The following is a 20,071-nucleotide window of genomic DNA, read 5'->3' as shown; positions in this document are numbered from 1 at the left end:
ACAAGCCGAAGCAACAACGTGCCGATCGCACTGGAAGCTAAAGCTACCACTTAGCATAGACTAAAAGACAAGGAATACTCACGTAGCAGGTAGCGTGTAGCAAACAAAATAAATAAATGATGCCTCTGATTAGTGCTCGGGGAACAGGTGAGCGTCCCGAACACCAATCAGAGGCAGGTGAAAATAATAAGCAACCATGGCAACCAAAACAAACTCAAGGGTACACAAAACAGGAACTGAGGGAGTCCAAAACTAACAGAAAATACCAAAACATGATCCGGGCCACGGATCATGACACAAAAACAAAAGTAACGAAAATTGAGTACTGTTGAGTACCGGTACTGATTCCCAGGTACTAAATTAGTACCGTATCGGTTTAAATGTGAACGGTACCCATCCCTAAACACTAAGCGCATTATAGAGATTCAATAGAAAAACAAAATATATATTACAGGACTATAAATAGTAGGGATGTCAAAAAAAAAAAGTTTTTTCAGATTAATCGTGATTTTTATTTGTATCGATTCCACTTTTCCAAAAATGCGCTAGCTTGTTGCTAATATACATTGGCTTGGCCATTGACATGCTACTGATTAGCATTAGCAATTTTACATGGTGATTTTCAACACCTACAAATGTGTTAATAAAAACCACAACTAAGATGCACGTTACAGTCAAACAGCTGGTGCGTAATAAGTGCAATACTTACAGCATGAACACTTTTTAGGGCACAACAAAAACCTATATTTAGCAAAGGCTGAACTGACTAGCCCACACACCATAAACTATACACTACTGCCATTGCAACTTAATGTCATACTGAAAAACAAAGTGATAATAAAACAAGATACAACAACTAGACAGCAGTTATCATAATCAGCTTATTTTTTGATGTTGCAGTAACATTCTTCATTTTATCATCAAAATCGATTAACATTTATTAACAAACACAAAAAATTGAGTACTGTTGAGTATCGGTACTGATTCCCAGGTACTAAATTGGTACCGTATCGGTTTAAATGTGAGCGGTACCCAGCGATAGACACTAAGCGTATTACATTGATTCAATAAAAACATTTAAATTAACAAATTCGATTTTTAGATTAATCCATACTTGCCAACCTTGAGACCTCCGATTTCGGGAGGTGGGGGTGGGTGCGTGGTCGGGGGTGGGGCGGGGGGGCGTGGTTGGGGGCGTGGTTAAGATATATATATAAGAAATACTTGACTTTCAGTGAATTCTAGCCATATATATTTATTTTATTATATATATATATATATATATATATATATATATATATATATATATATACATATAAATAAATAAAATAAATACTTGAATTTCAGTGATCATTTATTTACACATATACACACACATAACACTCATCTACTCATTGTTGAGTTAAGGGTTGAATTGTCCATCCTTGTTCTATTCTCTGTCACTATTTCAGAACACACACATTATACAAATATACATTATAAAATCAATAAGAAAACGGGAGCTCTAATTTGGGGAGTCTGAATTAGGATCAGAAGTTCCTATATAAACATTGCGCACTCACGTCGCCTTTTTGTATTGATTACTGCAGCTGTGCACTGGATTCATTCACAAATACAAACTACAACTCACAAACACTTTAGAGTTAGGCTCCACCATCAGAATGTGTACTTAAACTTATAAAGATCACATGGATATTATTCAGTGAGTTGATTCACCAAAACTAACCTGTTATACAGGAGGAAAAAGCACACAGGACGGAAAATCCGGGAGGGTTGGCAAGTATGGATTAATCGCGATTTTTATTTGTAACGATTCCACTTTTCCAAAAATGCGCTAGCTTGATGCTAATATACATTTGCTTTGCCATTGGCATGCTACTGATGAGCATTAGCGATTTTACATGGCGATTTCAACACCTACAAATGTGTTAACGAAAACCACAACTAAGATGCACGTTAAAGTCAAATAGCTGGTGCAATACTTACAGTATAAACACTTTTTAGGGCACAACAAAAACCTAGATTTATTGCAGCAGAAGGCATATTTTGACTAGTTAACACACCATAAACCAGGGGTGCTCATTACGTCGATCGCGATCTACCGGTCGATCTCGGAGGGTGTGTCAGTCGATCACCAGCCAGGCATTAAAAAAATAGTCCTAAAAATGAGCAATCATAAATCTTCACTATGACGTCACTTTCGTCACTTGATTGACATTCACGGCACCCGAGGGTCTTCTGAGATGACGCTGGCTGCTGCCAGCTCATTAAAATTACCGACTAGAAGGCGAGAAACACTTTATTTCAACAGACTCTGGCGCCGTACCTGTCGTCAAAACTCCAAAGACCGACTGCACAGTTGCACAATAAAAGCTCTGCTTCATCCTGCCTGCGCTACCAAAATAAGAGTCTCAGAAAGCTGGCGTGCACAAGCTAGCGAGCTACGGAGTTTGCCGACAATGTATATTTCTTGTAAAGTGTATACAAAGGAGTACGGAAGCTGGACAAATAAGATGCCAAAAACCAACCACTTTCATGTGGTATTGGACAGAAAGGAGGACTTTTTTTCCCCTCCATTCGAAAATGCGGACGTTATCATCACCACTGTCTGATTCTATTTGTGTTAAACATGCTTGTATTATTTTTAACCACCTTTAACTTGTTAACAATATTAACTATATGTGTTAAACATGCTTGTATTATCTTTAACCACCTTTAAGCTGTTAACAATATTAACTATATGTGTTAAACATGCTTGTATTATCTTTAACCACCTTTAACTTGTTAACAATATTAACTATATGTGTTAAACATGCTTGTTTTATCTTTAACCACCTTTAAGTTGTTAACAATATTAACTATATGTGTTAAACATGCTTGTATTATCTTTAACCACCTTTAACTTGTTAACAATATTAACTATATGTGTTAAACATGCTTGCATTATCTTTAAACACCTTTAACTTGTTAACAATATTAACTATATGTATTAAACATACTTGTATTATCATTAAACACCTTTAATGTATTAACAATATTAACTATATGTGTTAAACATGCTTGCATTATCATTAAACACCTTTAACTTGTTAACAAAAACATATATTTCATAAATAAGTAAATATAAATGATATATATGAATGAGGTAGATCCCCACGACTTGATCAATTGAAAAGTAGCTCGCCTGCAGAAAAAGTGTGAGCACCCCTGCCATAAACTATGCACTATTTAAAAAAATATGATCCTAAATCTGCTTTAGAAAAGAGAAGTGTTGAATACTTCTCTTGTCGCCTTATTTGTATTTGACTTTATTACATTTTTAGGTAGCATTGTGTTTCTTTTAAGTAATATAGAAACTGATCAGAGCTGTTTATTTATTTTACGGAGGAATGTGGTTAATCATAGAACTGGCACCCAATGTGATTAAAAAAGTATTGATTTGGAATCGAGAATAAACAGTATAATATTATTTCATGTGCACTTAGATCAATTTGCAGGACATTTTGCGTAATATATATATCTTTTTTTAACAATTCATTTTATCATTTGTACATTTTCCTTCTTACAGATGCAAAGTATAAAGGCCCCCTTTTTGTAATTAGTCGTGTTAAAATTGGATGCACAAGCAGTCCGACTCCAGCGTGAATAAAATGGAAAATCAGTTTCATAACGCACGGGTGTTCACTTGTCACCGGGCGGGAATTGAAAGGCGGCGATGAGCTGACACTGCAGGTGTGGACGGCGTCCCAGCACAGCACGCATCAAAGTGGCGGCGAGGGCCGAGCGCAGGCGGCTGGAGAGTGCGGCGAAAATCGAGTATATTGATTGAAGAGGAAGACCAGAAAAGCGGACGAGCACATATCGGGAGTCGTCAGTCAGACAAAGTATGCGTCACAAAATGACTTCCTGGCCGATTGGCTCGCTTCCATTGATACTCTGTTGCTTCGTTGAATCGTTTAACGAGTGGAGCTAATAAAACTTTAAAATATGCCTTCAGCTGCAATCGAGCGTTCATGAAAGCGGTGGCGTGTGACTGCTTTTATTTTATAAATGCACATATGAGAAAAAAATACTCTTCAAGGCTATTAAGTGTGTTTTATTGAACTACTCGACAAATTAAACAAACTGATGGATAGATGACTTATTCACTAAAACAATCCATAGCTGAGGCGACATACAATATAAAAGGTATAATTTTTGTCGTTTTAATACTTAAGCATATTCAATTTCACAGTGCGTCCTCATGGCAATGTAGCGTCCTCGCCGGTTGCTAACGTCCCTCCACAGTGCAGCTTCCAAATCAAATCACCCTCGCGTCCACTTGACGGACCAGGAATCTACACACTACACACCGTAGGGGGATATAAAAATTAATGTTAAAATCTACTGCGTTTAAAAAAATAAAATAAAAATCTTGATGTTTTTTGTTTCCATGTTTGATTATTTTGTTATTAAATTTGTATGTTATGGAAAGAGAAAAAATGCCTAAATGGTCTTCTGAGTTGAACAACAGCTGTTGTAATTGTGTGAATATGGGGCAGATAATATACGCTTTTACTTCTTTCTGCTCCTTTTCAGGTTTTTTAATCATTTATTTTAATGTTATGTTGATTGTTTTTTTTGACCTTGAATGAAAGGAATGTAAAAAAAAAAATAATGGTATCAAAGTATATTATCTTTATATGATCGATACTACAGTGATTAGATCAGGGGTGTCCAAACTATGCCGGCGTCTTTAATTTGGCCCACGAGACGTCCGCAAAGGAATCTGGTCGCAGGGAGGTTTCAATTCCTTCTAAAAGCCGCTTTGTTGCCATCATGTGGACAACTTTTATTGCATAGTATTTACTCTTATGACCCATTGTAAACAACCTTCCCTAGTCATGGTGAAAAAAAAAAAATTACAAAATTAAACCAACACAAAATGCTAACAGACTTGGTCACACATAACACAATATAACACAAATAGTGTGTGAGATGTATACCTGCAAAATTGGGGGGGGAAAAGCTAGAATGCTAATATTAGAATGCTAACGATTGTTAAAAAAATTTGCTAGTTTGGAAACGTCGAAAAGAAACTTACTGACTACCTTTTTATCAACACATTGTGGTCTTAGGAAATCATGGAATGTTCTGTTTGCCTCCCTGATCACAAAACAGGGTGTGTGTGTGTGTGTGTGTGTGTGTGTGTGTTACCTTACCGTAACCACACAGGAAGGCCATATAAGGGCTGCCATTTGTAAAATATACATGCTTAATTGAAGGCGGAGAAAAAGAAACGTAAAGACAAGACGTAGTGCCGAGGGAATGAAGGATTTAGTCTCAGCTGACAAAGAGAAGGAAAGGTGCAATGGATTAAGAGTGGCATCAATAGTAGAAACCACGGCTATGATAGGAATTTGGATGACGTAGCAATATGTTAGTAGGCAGGGACTTCAGGAAAGAGTGTGTGTGTGTGTGTGTGTGTGAGTGTGTGTGTGTTGTCAGTACTGACACAGTGACCCACTCTGGACTGTAGCCCGCTGCATGTGTCTGCTGCACATCGGAGGTGACTGTGCCTTTAAGGGTCATTCGGTGTTAGAGCAGTTTGATTGAGATGTCTTATAACCACTGCACAAAGTAGAACATTACATCTTTGCCCACGTTGGAAATTGGCATCTTGTATGAGACAACATCTGTATCCAAGCCATTGTTCGATATTGACAGTGAATATCTGTCTGATGTCATCAAAAAAGAAGTATTGGATGATACAGGCCAGCATCTAAAATGTCTGATATAAACTCCTGATAGATAGGTAGATTTATTTATATAGCACTATTTAAAAATGGACTACCGCCACGAAGTGCTGTACCGATTAAAACAGAAAGGTAAAAGATTTTAAAAATAATAATAATAATCACATTAAGTACAGACAGTTCTGTATATAAAACAGTTAAAAATGCACACAAATCGTGCAACAAAAACCCCCAGAAAAGTAAAATATTGAAAATAATAAAAAATAATAAAAATCACAATAGGTACAGAACATTTTATGTATAAAACACAGTTAAAACGCATAGAAATAGTGCAAAAAACCCAGAAAGGTCAAATAATAATAATCGAGATCACAATAAGTACAGAATATTTTATGTATAAAACACAGTTAAAATGCATAGACATAGTGCATAAAACCCAGAAAGGTAAAATAATAATACAAATAATAAAAATCACAATAAGTACAGAAAATTCTATGTATAAAACACAGTTAAAATGCATAGACAATAGTGCAAAAAAAACAGAAAGGTCAAATAATAATAATCAAAATCACAATAAGTACAGAATATTTTATGTATAAAACACAGTTAAAATGCATAGAAATAGTGCATAAAACCCAGAAAGATAAAATAATAATACAAATAATAAAAATCACAATAGGTACAGAACATTTTATGTATGAAACACAGTTAAAAAGCATAGAAATAGTGCAAAAAACCCAGAAAGGTAAAATAATAATACAAATAATAAAAATCACAATAAGTACAGAAAATTCTATGTATAAAACACAGTTAAAATGCATAGAAAGAGTGCCAAAAATCCAGAAAGGTCAAATAATAATAAAAATAATAAAAATCACAATAAGTACAGAACATTTTATGTACAAAATACAGTTAAGATGCATAGAAATAGTGCAAAAAACCCAGAAAAGTAAAATAATAATACAAATAATAAAAATCACAATAAGTGAGGTTGGGAGGAGATCTTGCCCCAAGTGGAGGAGTTCAAGTACCTCGGAGTCTTGTTCACGAGTGAGGGAAGAGTGGATCGTGAGATCGACAGGCGGATCGGTGCGGCGTCTTCAGTAATGCGGACGCTGTATCGATCCGTTGTGGTGAAGAAGGAGCTGAACCGGAAGGCAAAGCTCTCAATTTACCGGTCGATCTACGTTCCCATCCTCACCTATGGTCATGAGCTTTGGGTCATGACCGAAAGGACAAGATCACGGGTACAAGCGGCCGAAATGAGTTTCCTCCGCCGAGTGGCGGGGCTCTCCCTTAGAGATAGGGTGAGAAGCTCTGTCATCCGGGAGGAGCTCAAAGTAAAGCCGCTGCTCCTCCACATCGAGAGGAGCCAGATGAGGTGGTTCGGGCATCTGGTCAGGATGCCACCCGAACGCCTCCCTAGGGAGGTGTTTAGGGCATGTCCGACCGGTAGGAGGCCGCGGGGAAGACCCAGGACACGTTGGGAAGACTATGTCTCCCGGCTGGCCTGGGAACGCCTCGGGGTCCCACAGGAAGAGCTGGACGAAGTGGCTGGGGAGAGGGAAGTCTGGGCTTCCCTGCTTAGGCTGCTGCCCCCGCGACCCGACCTCGGATAAGCGGAAGAAGATGGATGGATGGATGGACAATAAGTACAGAAAATTCTATGTATAAAACACAGTTAAAATGCATAAAATAGTGCAAAAAACCCAGAAAGGTAAAATAATAATAACAATAATAACAATCACAATAAGTACAGAAAATGTTATGTACAAAATACAGTTAAGATGCATAGAAATAGTGCAAAAAAAACAGAAAGGTAAAATAATAATACAAATAATAAAAATCACAATAAGTACAGAAAATTCTATGTATAAAACACAGTTAAAATGCATAGAAAGAGTGCAAAAAACCCAGAAAGGTCAAATGATAATTACAATAATAAAAATCACAATAAATACAGAAAATTTAATGTACAAAATACAGTTAAGATGCATAGAAATAGTGCAAAAAACCCAGAAAGGTAAAATAATAATACAAATAATAAAAATCACAATAAGTACAGAACATTTTATGTATGAAACACAGTTAAAATGCATAGAAATAGTGCAAAAAACCCAGAAAGGTAAAATAATAATACAAATAATAAAAATCACAATAAGTACAGAAAATTCTATGTATAAAACACAGTTAAAATGCATAGAAATAGTGCAAAAAAACAGAAAGGTAAAATAATAATAAAAATAATAAAAATCACAAAAAGTACAGAACATTTTATGTACAAAATACAGTTAAGATGCATAGAAATAGTGCAAAAAACCCAGAAAGGTAAAATAATAATAACAATAATAAAAATCACAATAAGTACAGAAAATTCTATGTATAAAACACAGTTAAAATGCATAGAAATAGTGCAAAAAAACAAGAAGGGTCAAATAATAATAATAAAAATCACAATAAGTACAGAACATTTTATGTACAAAATACAGTTAAGATGCATAGAAATAGTGCAAAAAACCCAGAAAGGTAAACTAATAATAAAAATAATAAAAATCACAATAAGTACAGAAAATTGTATGTATAAAACACAGTTAAAATGCATAGAAATAGTGCAAAAAACTTAGAAAGGTCAAATAATAATAATCAAAATCACAATAAGTACAGAATATTTTATGTATAAAACACAGTTAAAATGCATAGAAATAGTGCATAAAACCCAGAAAGATAAAATAATAATACAAATAATAAAAATCACAATAAGTACGGAAAATTCTATGTATAGAACACAGTTAAAATGCATAGAAAATAGTGCAAAAAACCCAGAAAGGTAAAATAATAATACAAATAATAAAAATCACAATAAGTACAGAAAATTCTATGTATAAAACACAGTTAAAATGCATATAAATAGTGCAAAAAACCCAGAAAGGTCAAATAATAATACAAATAATAAAAATCACAATAAATACAGAACATTTTATGTACAAAATACAGTTAAGATGCATAGAAATAGTGCAAAAAAACCCAGAAAGGTAAAATAATAATACAAATAATAAAAATCACAATAAGTACAGAAAATTCTATGTATAGAACACAGTTAAAATGCATAGAAAATAGTGCAAATAATCCAGAAAGGTAAAATAATAATACAAATAATAAAAATCACAATAAGTACAGAAAATGTTATGTACAAAATACAGTTAAGATGCATAGAAATAGTGCAAAAAACCCAGAAAGGTAAAATAATAATAAAAATAATAAAAATCACAATAAGTACAGAAAATGCAAAGTATAAAACACAGTTAAAATGCATAGAAATAGTGCAAAAAAACCCAGAAAGGTAAAATAATAATACAAATAATAAAAATCACAATAAGTACAGAAAATTATATGTATAAAACACAGTTAAAATGCATAGCAATAGTGCAAGAAACCCAGAAAGGTCAAATAATAATAAAAATAATAAAAATCACAATAAGTACAGAAAATTTTATGTACAAAATACAGTTAAGATGCATAGAAATAGTGCAAAAAACCCAGAAAGGTAAAATAATAATACAAATAATAAAAATCACAATAAGTACAGAAAATTATATGTATAAAACACAGTTAAAATGCATAGCAATAGTGCAAAAAACCCAGAAAGGTACAATAATAATACAAATAATAAAAATCACAATAGGTACAGAAAATTCTATGTATAGAACACAGTTAAAATGCATAGAAAATAGTGCAAATAACCCAGAAAGGTAAAATAATAATACAAATAATAAAAATCACAATAAGTACAGAACATTTTATGTATGAAACACAGTTAAAATGCATAGAAATAGTGCAAAAAACCCAGAAAGGTAAAATAATAATAAAAATCACAATAAGTACAGAAAATTTTATGTACAAAATACAGTTAAGATGCATAGAAAATAGTGCAAATAATCCAGAAAGGTAAAATAATAATACAAATAATAAAAATCACAGTAAGTACAGAAAATTCTATCTATAAAACACAGTTAAAATGCATAGATATAGTGCAAAAAACCCAGAAAGGTCAAATAATAATAATCAAAATCACAATAAGTACAGAATATTTTATGTATAAAACACAGTTAAAATGCATAGAAATAGTGCATAAAACCCAGAAAGATAAAATAATAATACAAATAATAAAAATCACAATAAGTACGGAAAATTCTATGTATAGAACACAGTTAAAATGCATAGAAAATAGTGCAAAAAACCCAGAAAGGTAAAATAATAATAACAATAATAAAAATCACAATAAGTACAGAACATTTTATGTACAAAATACAGTTAAGATGCATAGAAATAGTGCAAAAAACCCAGAAAGGTAAAATAATAATAAAAATAATAAAAATCACAATAAGTACAGAAAAGTCTATGTATAGAACACAGTTAAAATGCATAGAAATAGTGCATAAAACCCAGAAAGGTAAAATAATAATACAAATAATAAAAATCATAATAAGTACAGAAAATTCTATGTATAAAACACAGTTAAAATGCATAGAAATAGTGCAAAAAACCCAGAAAGGTCAAACAATAATAATCAAAATCACAATAAGTACAGAATATTTTATGTATAAAACACAGTTAAAATGCATAGAAATAGTGCATAAAACCCAGAAAGATAAAATAATAATACAAATAATAAAAATCACAATAAGTACAGAAAATTCTATGTATAGAACACAGTTAAAATGCATAGAAAATAGTGCAAATAACCCAGAAAGGTAAAATAATAATACAAATAATAAAAATCACAATAAGTACAGAAAATTCTATGTATAAAACACAGTTAAAATGCATAGAAATAGTGCAAAAAACCCAGAAAGGTCAAATAATAATAATCAAAATCACAATTAGTACAGAATATTTTATGTATAAAACACAGTTAAAATGCATAGAAATAGTGTATAAAACCCAGAAAGATAAAATAATAATACAAATAATAAAAACCACAATAAGTACGGAAAATTCTATGTATAGAACACAGTTAAAATGCATAGAAAATAGTGCAAAAAACCCAGAAATGTAAAATAATAATACAAATAATAAAAATCACAATAAGTACAGAAAATTCTATGTATAAAACACAGTTAAAATGAATAGAAATACACTATGTACATGACTATGCACATGTTGACTCCAAGAGTGTGCAAAAAACAGAATGAGAAATGAGTTAATAAAGTTACCACTCCACTTTAACTTAAAGACAACATAAGTCCACAATGCCTCCCATTGTTCTGTTTTTGACTCATTTCACTTGATCAATACAACAATGTGGAATACCTACTCTCTGTGTACATACAATATATTTGTGTGCATTTACAAATGATGTCTTTTCAGGCTCTGCAGAAGCTGGCCAGCCAATATTTAAAGAGAGATTGGCCCGGAATCAATCAAGACGACCAGAGAACAGACTACAGGTCAGTGTGTGGATAATCGATTATTTTCCCCGGGACTTTACTTGAGCCATGCAAAAAGCGTGTTGTCCTCTCCGACCAGGAACGTTTACGCGGTGTGGCGGTCCTACTTGGAGGGTACGGTGCAGGTGAGCCAGTCTCGACTCAACGTGTGCGACAACTACAAGAGTCAAGTTTCGGACCCTGCCAAGACCGTCCGACTCTACAAGGAGCAGCAGCTGAAAAAGGTTTGTATATCGGAGTTGATTTATGAATAATAATAATAATAGATTTTGTTTGTAAAAAGCACTTTACATTGAGTAAACAACCTCAAAGTGCTACAGTGTATTAAAAATAAAAATAAAAAGATAATAAAAAATAAATACAAATATAATTTAGAACAGCCAAATAGCTAAAACTAGTATGCATATATCTAAAAAAAGGCTTTTTTTTTTTAAAAAGAAGGGTTTTTAAGCCTTTTTTAAAAGCATCCACAGTCTGTGGTGCCCTCAGGTGGTCAGGGAGAGCGTTCCACAGACTGGGAGCGGCGGAGCAGAAAGCACGACATTGGGATGTACAGAGTGGGATCCACCCTTCAAATATAATACATATTAAGAGGATTTTATCATGTATATTTTTAATGATCACTGTCTATCATCCATCCATCCATCCATTTTCTACCGCTTATTCCCTTCGGGGTGGCGGGGGGCGCTGGAGCCTATCTCAGCTACAATCGGGCGGAAGGGATCCAGGGGTTCTTAATCTTTTTGAGCTCGGGGCCCACTAGTTAGTCATCTAACTCTTGATTTCAATCGTATTCAATAATTATATTTAACCAATTTACAGTTTAACACAAGGGTTTGGCAACCCAAAATGTTCAAAGAGCCATACTGGACCAAAAAATACAAAGAACAAAAATGCCGGGAGCTGCAAAAAATTAAAAGTCTTATATAATATATTAGCCTACTATCAAAATGACTTTAAAAGTCTTATATAAGTGTTATAATGAAGGCAACACATGATGTAAGTGTCTATATTAGCCTACTATCAAAATGACTTTAAAAGTCTTATATAAGTGTTATTATGAAGGCAACACAGTATGTAAGTGTCTATATAGCCTACTATCAAAATTACTTTAAAAGTCTTATATAAGTGTTATTATGAAGGCAACACAGTATGTAAGTGTCTATATTAGCCTACTATCAACATGACTTTAAAAGTCTTATATAAGTGTTATTATGAAGGCAACACAGTATGTAAGTGTCTATATTAGCCTACTATCAAAATGACTTTAAAAGTCTTATATAAGTGTTATAATGAAGACAACACAGGATGTAAGTGTCTATATTAGCTATAAATTAACTACTATCAAAATTACTTTTAAGTGTTATATAAGTAGACAACACATGAAAGTGTCGATATTAGCCTACTATCAAAATGACATTAAAAGTATTATATAAGAGTTATATAATGAAGGCAACACATGAAAGTGTCTATATTAGCTTACTATCAAAATGACTTTAAAAGTCTTATATAAGTGTTATAATGAAGGCTACACAGTATGTAAGTGTCTATATTAGCCTACTATCAAAATGACTTTAAAAGTCTTATATAAGTGTTATAATGAAGACAACACAGCATGTAAGTGTCTATATTAGCTATAAATTACCTACTATCAAAATTACTTATAAGTGTTATATAAGTAGACAACACATGAAAGTGTCTATATTAGCCTACTATCAAAATGACATTAAAATTATTATATAAGTGTTATATAGTGAAGGCAACACATGAAAGTGTCTATATTAACTTACTATCAAAATGACTTTAAAAGTCTTATATAAGTGTTATTATGAAGGCAACACAGTATGTAAGTGTCTATATTAGCCTACTATCAAAATGACTTTAAAAGTCTTATATAAGTGTTATAATGAAGGCAACACATGATGTAAGTGTCTATATTAGCTGTATTAGCCTACTATCAAAATGACTTTAAAAGTCTTATATAAGTGTTATTATGAAGGCAACACAGTATGTAAGTGTCTATATTAGCCTACTATCAAAATGACTTTAAAAGTCTTATATAAGTGTTATAATGAAGACAACACAGCATGTAAGTGTCTATTTTAGCTATACATTACCTACTATCAAAATTACTAATAAGTGTTATATAAGTAGACAACACATGAAAGTGTCTATATTAGCCTACTATCAAAATGACATTAAAATTATTATATAAGTGTTATATAATGAAGGCAACACATGAAAGTGTCTATATTAGCTTACTATCAAAATGACTTTAAAAGTCTTATATAAGTGTTATAAGGAAGGCAACACATGATGTAAGTGTCTATATTAGCTATATTAGCCTACTATCAAAATGACTTATAAGTGTTATAATGAAGGCAATACATGATAAGTGTCTATATTAGCCTATATTAGCAATTTTTTGTTGTTTTAATTAATCAGATGAGTTAACGCGTTGTTTTGACAACCCTATTGAAACATATATGCTTCTAAACTAAACCGTCAAAAAAAAATATAAGTGCAAATGGAAATACAGATTCACCACTTTAGTCATAATTTTTGCGCTTGAACAATTCTCAATGACTTTAGCTCCAGACTTCGTCTGTCGGTTTCAGATGGTCATCACTGCCACAAGTGGTGGAGAAGTGTATTACAACTGAGCAGAGTGAAAGTGTATTACAACTGAGTACAGTGAAAGTGTATTACAACTGAGTACAGTGAAAGTGTATTACAACTGAATGCAGTGAAAGTGTATTACAACTGAGTGCAGTGAAAGTGTATTACAACTGAGTGCAGTGAAAGTGTATTACAACTGAGCACAGTGAAAGTGTATTACAACTGAGTACAGTGAAAGTGTATTACAACTGAGTACAGTGAAAGTGTATTACAACTGAGTACAGTGAAACTGAGAAGAGAAACAGATATTTTTGGCTGCTCTCTATGGTTAAGAGCAGAAACACTGATCCCCCCCCAGCTATTCTGAGAAAATATGCAATTTCAGGTTGATTCCCCCCCGACTAACTGCTTCCCCGATGTTTCCTCTTCCCTGAAACAGATCATAGAGCAGTTGAGCGGCATCCAGGCGGAGCTGCAGGAGTCGGTGAAGGAATTAGCCAAAGCCAAGAAGAAATACTACGACACTGAGCAGGTTGCCCATGCGGTACGAGAGAAGGCCGACATAGAAGCCAAGTAAGTGTGATACAGGGTGTGACACCCAACGATATTTTAGTTCCAAATGACATTACAGTGGAACCTCCATCTACCAACTTCATTGTCAAGCCTCGACAAAAGTCCCCACTTTGTGTGATAAAATGCACACTTTGAAGACCAACGTAGGTAAAGTAAAAAAAAAAGTGCTAATTAGAGTGGACTCACAATTTCTTATATCAAGTTCGTTGAGTTGATATTTGCGTTACTTCAGGAAAAATAAACTTTAAAATTCTGTAAAAATAAATGGATGGGGTTTATATCCTATTATTTTTTTGTGACACGGTTTTTGGTTCAGTTTGGCTATCTCGATAATCCACCATTACCATTTGTTTATGACTTTAAAATCCTTATATAAGTGTTATGATGAAGACAACACATGATGTAAGTGTCTATATTAGCTATATTAGCCTACTATCAAAATGACTTATAAGTGTTATAATGAAGGCAACACAGCATGTAAGTGTCTATATTAGCTATATTAGCCTACTGTCAAAATGACTTATAAGTGTTATAATGAAGGCAACACAGGATGTAAGTGTCTATATTAGCTATATTAGCCTACTATCAAAATGACTTATAAGTGTTATAATGAAGGCAACACAGGATGTAAGTGTCTATATTAGCTATATTAGCCTACTGTCAAAATGACTTATAAGTGTTATAATGAAGGCAACACAGGATGTAAGTGTCTATATTAGCTATATTAGCCTACTATCAAAATGACTTATAAGTGTTATAATGAAGGCAACACAGGATGTAAGTGTCTATATTAGCTATATTAGCCTACTGTCAAAATGACTTATAAGTGTTATAATGAAGGCAACACAGGATGTAAGTGTCTATATTAGCTATATTAGCCTACTATCAAAATGACTTATAAGTGTTATAATGAAGGCAACACAGGATGTAAGTGTCTATATTAGCTATATTAGCCTACTGTCAAAATGACTTATAAGTATTATAATGAAGGCAACACAGGATGTAAGTGTCTATATTAGCTATATTAGCCTACTATCAAAATGCCTTAAGTCTTATATAAGTGTTATAATGAAGACAACACAGGATGTAAGTGTCTATATTAGCCTACTATCAAAATTACTTTAAAAGTCTTATATAAATGTTATAATGAAGACAACACAGGATGTAAGTGTCTATATTAGCCTACTATCAAAATGACTTTAAAAGTCTTATATAAGTGTTATAATAAAGACAACACAGGATGTAAGTGTCTATATTAGCCTACTATCACAATGACTTTAAAAGTCTTATATAAGGGTTATAATGAAGGCAACACATGATGTAAGTGTCTATATTAGCTATAGTAGCCTACCATCAAAATGACTTATAAGTGTTATAATGAAGGCAACACATGAAAGTATCTATATTAGCCTACTATCAAAATGACTTTAAAAGTCTTATATAAGTGTTATAATAAAGACAACACAGGATGTAAGTGTCTATATTAGCCTACTATCTAAATTACTTTAAAAGTATTATATAAGGGTTATAATGAAGACAACACATGATGTAAGTGTCTATATTAGCTATAGTAGCCTACCATCAAAATGACTTATAAGTGTTATAATGAAGGCAACACATGAAATTATCTATATTAGCCTACTATCAAAATGACTTTAAAAGTCTTATATAAGTGTTATAATAAAGACAACACAGGATGTATGTGTCTATATTAGCCTACTATCAAAATGACTTTAAAAGTCTTATATAAGGGTTATAATGAAGGCAACACATGATCTAAGTGTCTATATTAGCTATAGTAGCCTACCATCAAAATGACTTATAAGTGTTATAATGAAGGCAACACATGAAAGTATCTATATTAGCCTATTATCAAAATGACTTTAAAAGTCTTATATAAGGGTTATAATGAAGGCAACACATGATGTAAGTGTCTATATTAGCTATATTAGCCTACTATCAAAATGGCTTTAAAAGGCTTATATAAGTGTTATAATGAAGACAACACAGGATGTAAGTGTCTATATTAGCCTACTATCAAAATGACTTTAAAAGTCTTATATAAGGGTTATAATGAAGGCAACACATGATGTAAGTGTCTATATTAGCTATATTAGCCTACTATCAAAATGGCTTTAAAAGTCTTGTATAAGTGTTATAATAAAGACAACACAGGATGTAAGTGTCTATATTAGCTATAGTAGCCTACTATCAAAATGACTTTAAAAGTCTTATATAAGTGTTATAATGAAGACAACACATGATGTAAGTGTCTATATTAGCCTACTATCAAAATGACTTTAAAAGTCTTATATAAGTGTTATAATAAAGACAACACATGATGTACGTGTCTATATTAGCTATATTAGCCTTCTATCAAAATGACTTTAAAAGTCTTATATAAGTGTTATAATGAAGACAACACAGGATGTAAGTGTCTATATTAGCCTACTATCGAAATGACTTTAAAAGTCTTATATAAGTGTTATAATAAAGACAACACAGGATGTAAGTGTCTATATTAGCTATATTAGCCTACTATCAAAATGACTTTAAAAGTCTTATATAAGTGTTATAATAAAGACAACACAGGATGTAAGTGTCTATATTAGTTATATTAGCCTACTATCAAAATGACTTTAAAAGTCTTATATAAGTGTTATAATAAAGACAACACAGGATGTAAGTGTCTATATTAGCTATATTAGCCTACTATCAAAATGACTTTAAAAGTCATATATATGTGTTATAATGAAGACAACACAGGATGTAGGTGTCTATATTAGCCTACTTTCAAAATGACTTTAAAAGTCTTATATAAGTGTTATAATAAAGACAACACAGGATGTAAGTGTCTATATTAGCTATATTAGCCTACTATCAAAATGCCTTAAAAGTCTTATATAAGTGTTATAATAAAGACAACACATGATATAAGTGTCTGTATTAGCTATATTAGCCTACTATCAAAATTACTTTAAAAGTCTTGTATAAGTGTTATAATGAAGACAACACAGGATGTAAGTGTCTATATTAGCCTACTATCAAAATGACTTTAAAAGTCTTATATAAGGGTTATAATGAAGGCAACACATGATGTAAGTGTCTATATTAGCTATATTAGCCTACTATCAAAATGACTTTAAAAGTCATATATAAGTGTTATAATGAAGACAACACATGATGTACGTGTCTATATTAGCCTACTATCAAAATGACTTTAAAAGTCTTATATAAGTGTTATAATGAAGACAACACATGATGTAAGTGTCTATATTAGCCTACTATCAAAATGACTTTAAAAGTCGTATATAAGTGTTATAATAAAGACAACACATGATGTAAGTGTCTATATTAGCCTACTATCAAAATGACTTTAAAAGTCTTATATAAGTGTTATAATAAAGACAACACATGATGTAAGTGTCTATATTAGCTATAGTAGCCTACCATCAAAATGACTTATAAGTGTTATAATGAAGGCAACACATGAAAGTATATATATTAGCCTACTATCAAAATGACTTTAAAAGTCTTATACAAGTGTTATAATAAAGACAACACAGGATGTAAGTGTCTGTATTAGCTATATTAGCCTACTATCAAAATGACTTTAAAAGTCAAATATAAGTGTTATAATGAAGACAACACAGGATGTAAGTGTCTATATTAGCTATATTAGCCTACTATCAAAATGGCTTTAAAAGTCTTATATAAGTGTTATAATGAAGACAACACATGATGTAAGTGTCTATATTAGCCTACTATCAAAATGACTTTAAAAGTCTTATATAAGTGTTATAATGAAGACAACACATGATGTAAGTGTCTATATTAGCTATAGTAGCCTACCATCAAAATGACTTATAAGTGTTATAATGAAGGCAACACATGAAAGTATATATATTAGCCTACTATCAAAATGACTTTAAAAGTCGTATATAAGTGTTATAATGAAGACAACACAGGATGTAAGTGTCTATATTAGCCTACTATCAAAATGGCTTTAAAAGGCTTATATAAGTGTTATAATGAAGACAACACATGATATAAGTGTCTATATTAGCCTACTATCAAAATGACTTTAAAAGTATTATATAAGTGTTATAATGTAGACAACACATAATGTAAGTGTCTATATTAGCCTACTATCAAAATGACTTTAAAAGTCTTATATAAGTGTTATAATGAAGACAACACATGATGTAAGTGTCTATATTAGCCTACTATCAAAATGACTTTAAAAGTCGTATATAAGTGTTATAATAAAGACAACACATGATATAAGTGTCTGTATTAGCTATATTAGCCTACTATAAAAATGACTTTAAAAGTCTTATATAAGTGTTATAATAAAGACAACACAGGATGTAAGTGTCTATATTAGCTATATTAGCCTACTATCAAAATGACTTTAAAAGTCATATATATGTGTTATAATGAAGACAACACAGGATGTAGGTGTCTATATTAGCCTACTATCAAAATGACTTTAAAAGTCTTATATAAGTGTTATAATGAAGGCAACACATGATGTAAGTGTCTATATTAGCTATAGTAGCCGACCATCAAAATGACTTATAAGTGTTATAATGAAGGCAACACATGAAAGTATCTATATTAGCCTACTATCAAAATGACTTTAAAGTCTTATATAAGTGTTATAATAAAGACAACACAGGATGTAAGTGTCTATATTAGCCTACTATCTAAATGACTTTAAAAGTATTATATAAGGGTTATAATGAAGGCAACACATAATGTAAGTGTCTATATTAGCTATAATAGCCCACCATCAAAATGACTTATAAGTGTTATAATGAAAGCAACACATGATCTAAGTGTCTATATTAGCCTACTATCAAAATAATTTTAAAAGTCTTATATAAGTGTTATAATAAAGACAACACAGGATGTAAGTGTCTATATTAGCTATATTAGCCTACTATCAAAATGGCTTTAAAAGGCTTATATAAGTGTTATAATGAAGACAACACATGATGTAAGTGTCTATATTAGCCTACTATCAAAATGACTTTAAAAGTATTATATAAGTGTTATAATGAAGACAACAAAGGATGTAAGTGTCTATATTAGCCTACTATCAAAATGACTTTAAAAGTCTTATATAAATGTTATAATGAAGACAACACAGGATGTAAGTGTCTATATTAGCCTACTATCAAAATGACTTTAAAAGTCTTATATAAGGGTTATAATGAAGGCAACACATGATCTAAGTGTCTATATTAGCTATAGTAGCCTACCATCAAAATGACTTATAAGTGTTATAATGAAGGCAACACATGAAAGTATCTATATTAGCCTATTATCAAAATGACTTTAAAAGTGTTATATAAGTGTTATAATGAAGACAACACAGGATGGAAGTGTCTATATTAGCTATATTAACCTACTATCAAAATGACTTTAAAAGTCTTATATAAGTGTTATAATGAAGACAACATGGGATGTAAGTGTCTGTATTAGCGTACTATCAAAATGACTTTAAAAGTCTTGTATAAGTGTTATAAGGAAGGCAACACATGATGTAAGTGTCTATATTAGCTATAGTAGCCTACCATCAAAATGACTTATAAGTGTTATAATGAAGGCAACACATGAAAGTATCTATATTAGCCTACTATCAAAATGACTTTAAAAGTCTTATATAAGTGTTATAATAAGGACAACACA

At 31.9% G+C, this 20,071-nt stretch overlaps 1 protein-coding gene across 1 annotated transcript in view; it reads left to right on the top strand.

Annotated features, from left to right (window-relative positions):
* The window catches only part of LOC133572819 (F-BAR and double SH3 domains protein 2-like), a 190,995-nt gene that overhangs the window by 74,921 nt on the left and 96,003 nt on the right, over positions 1-20,071 (top strand). The window contains exons 4-6 of the mRNA XM_061925846.2: positions 11,103-11,182; positions 11,262-11,406; positions 14,241-14,374. Coding sequence (XP_061781830.1) covers positions 11,103-11,182; positions 11,262-11,406; positions 14,241-14,374 — 359 coding nt within the window. The remainder of the gene's footprint in view (positions 1-11,102; positions 11,183-11,261; positions 11,407-14,240; positions 14,375-20,071) is intronic.

Source organism: Nerophis lumbriciformis, linkage group LG30 (assembly GCF_033978685.3).
Source record: "Nerophis lumbriciformis linkage group LG30, RoL_Nlum_v2.1, whole genome shotgun sequence".
NCBI classification, from domain to species: domain Eukaryota; kingdom Metazoa; phylum Chordata; class Actinopteri; order Syngnathiformes; family Syngnathidae; genus Nerophis; species Nerophis lumbriciformis.
This window is presented reverse-complemented; position numbering and strand designations above follow the sequence as displayed.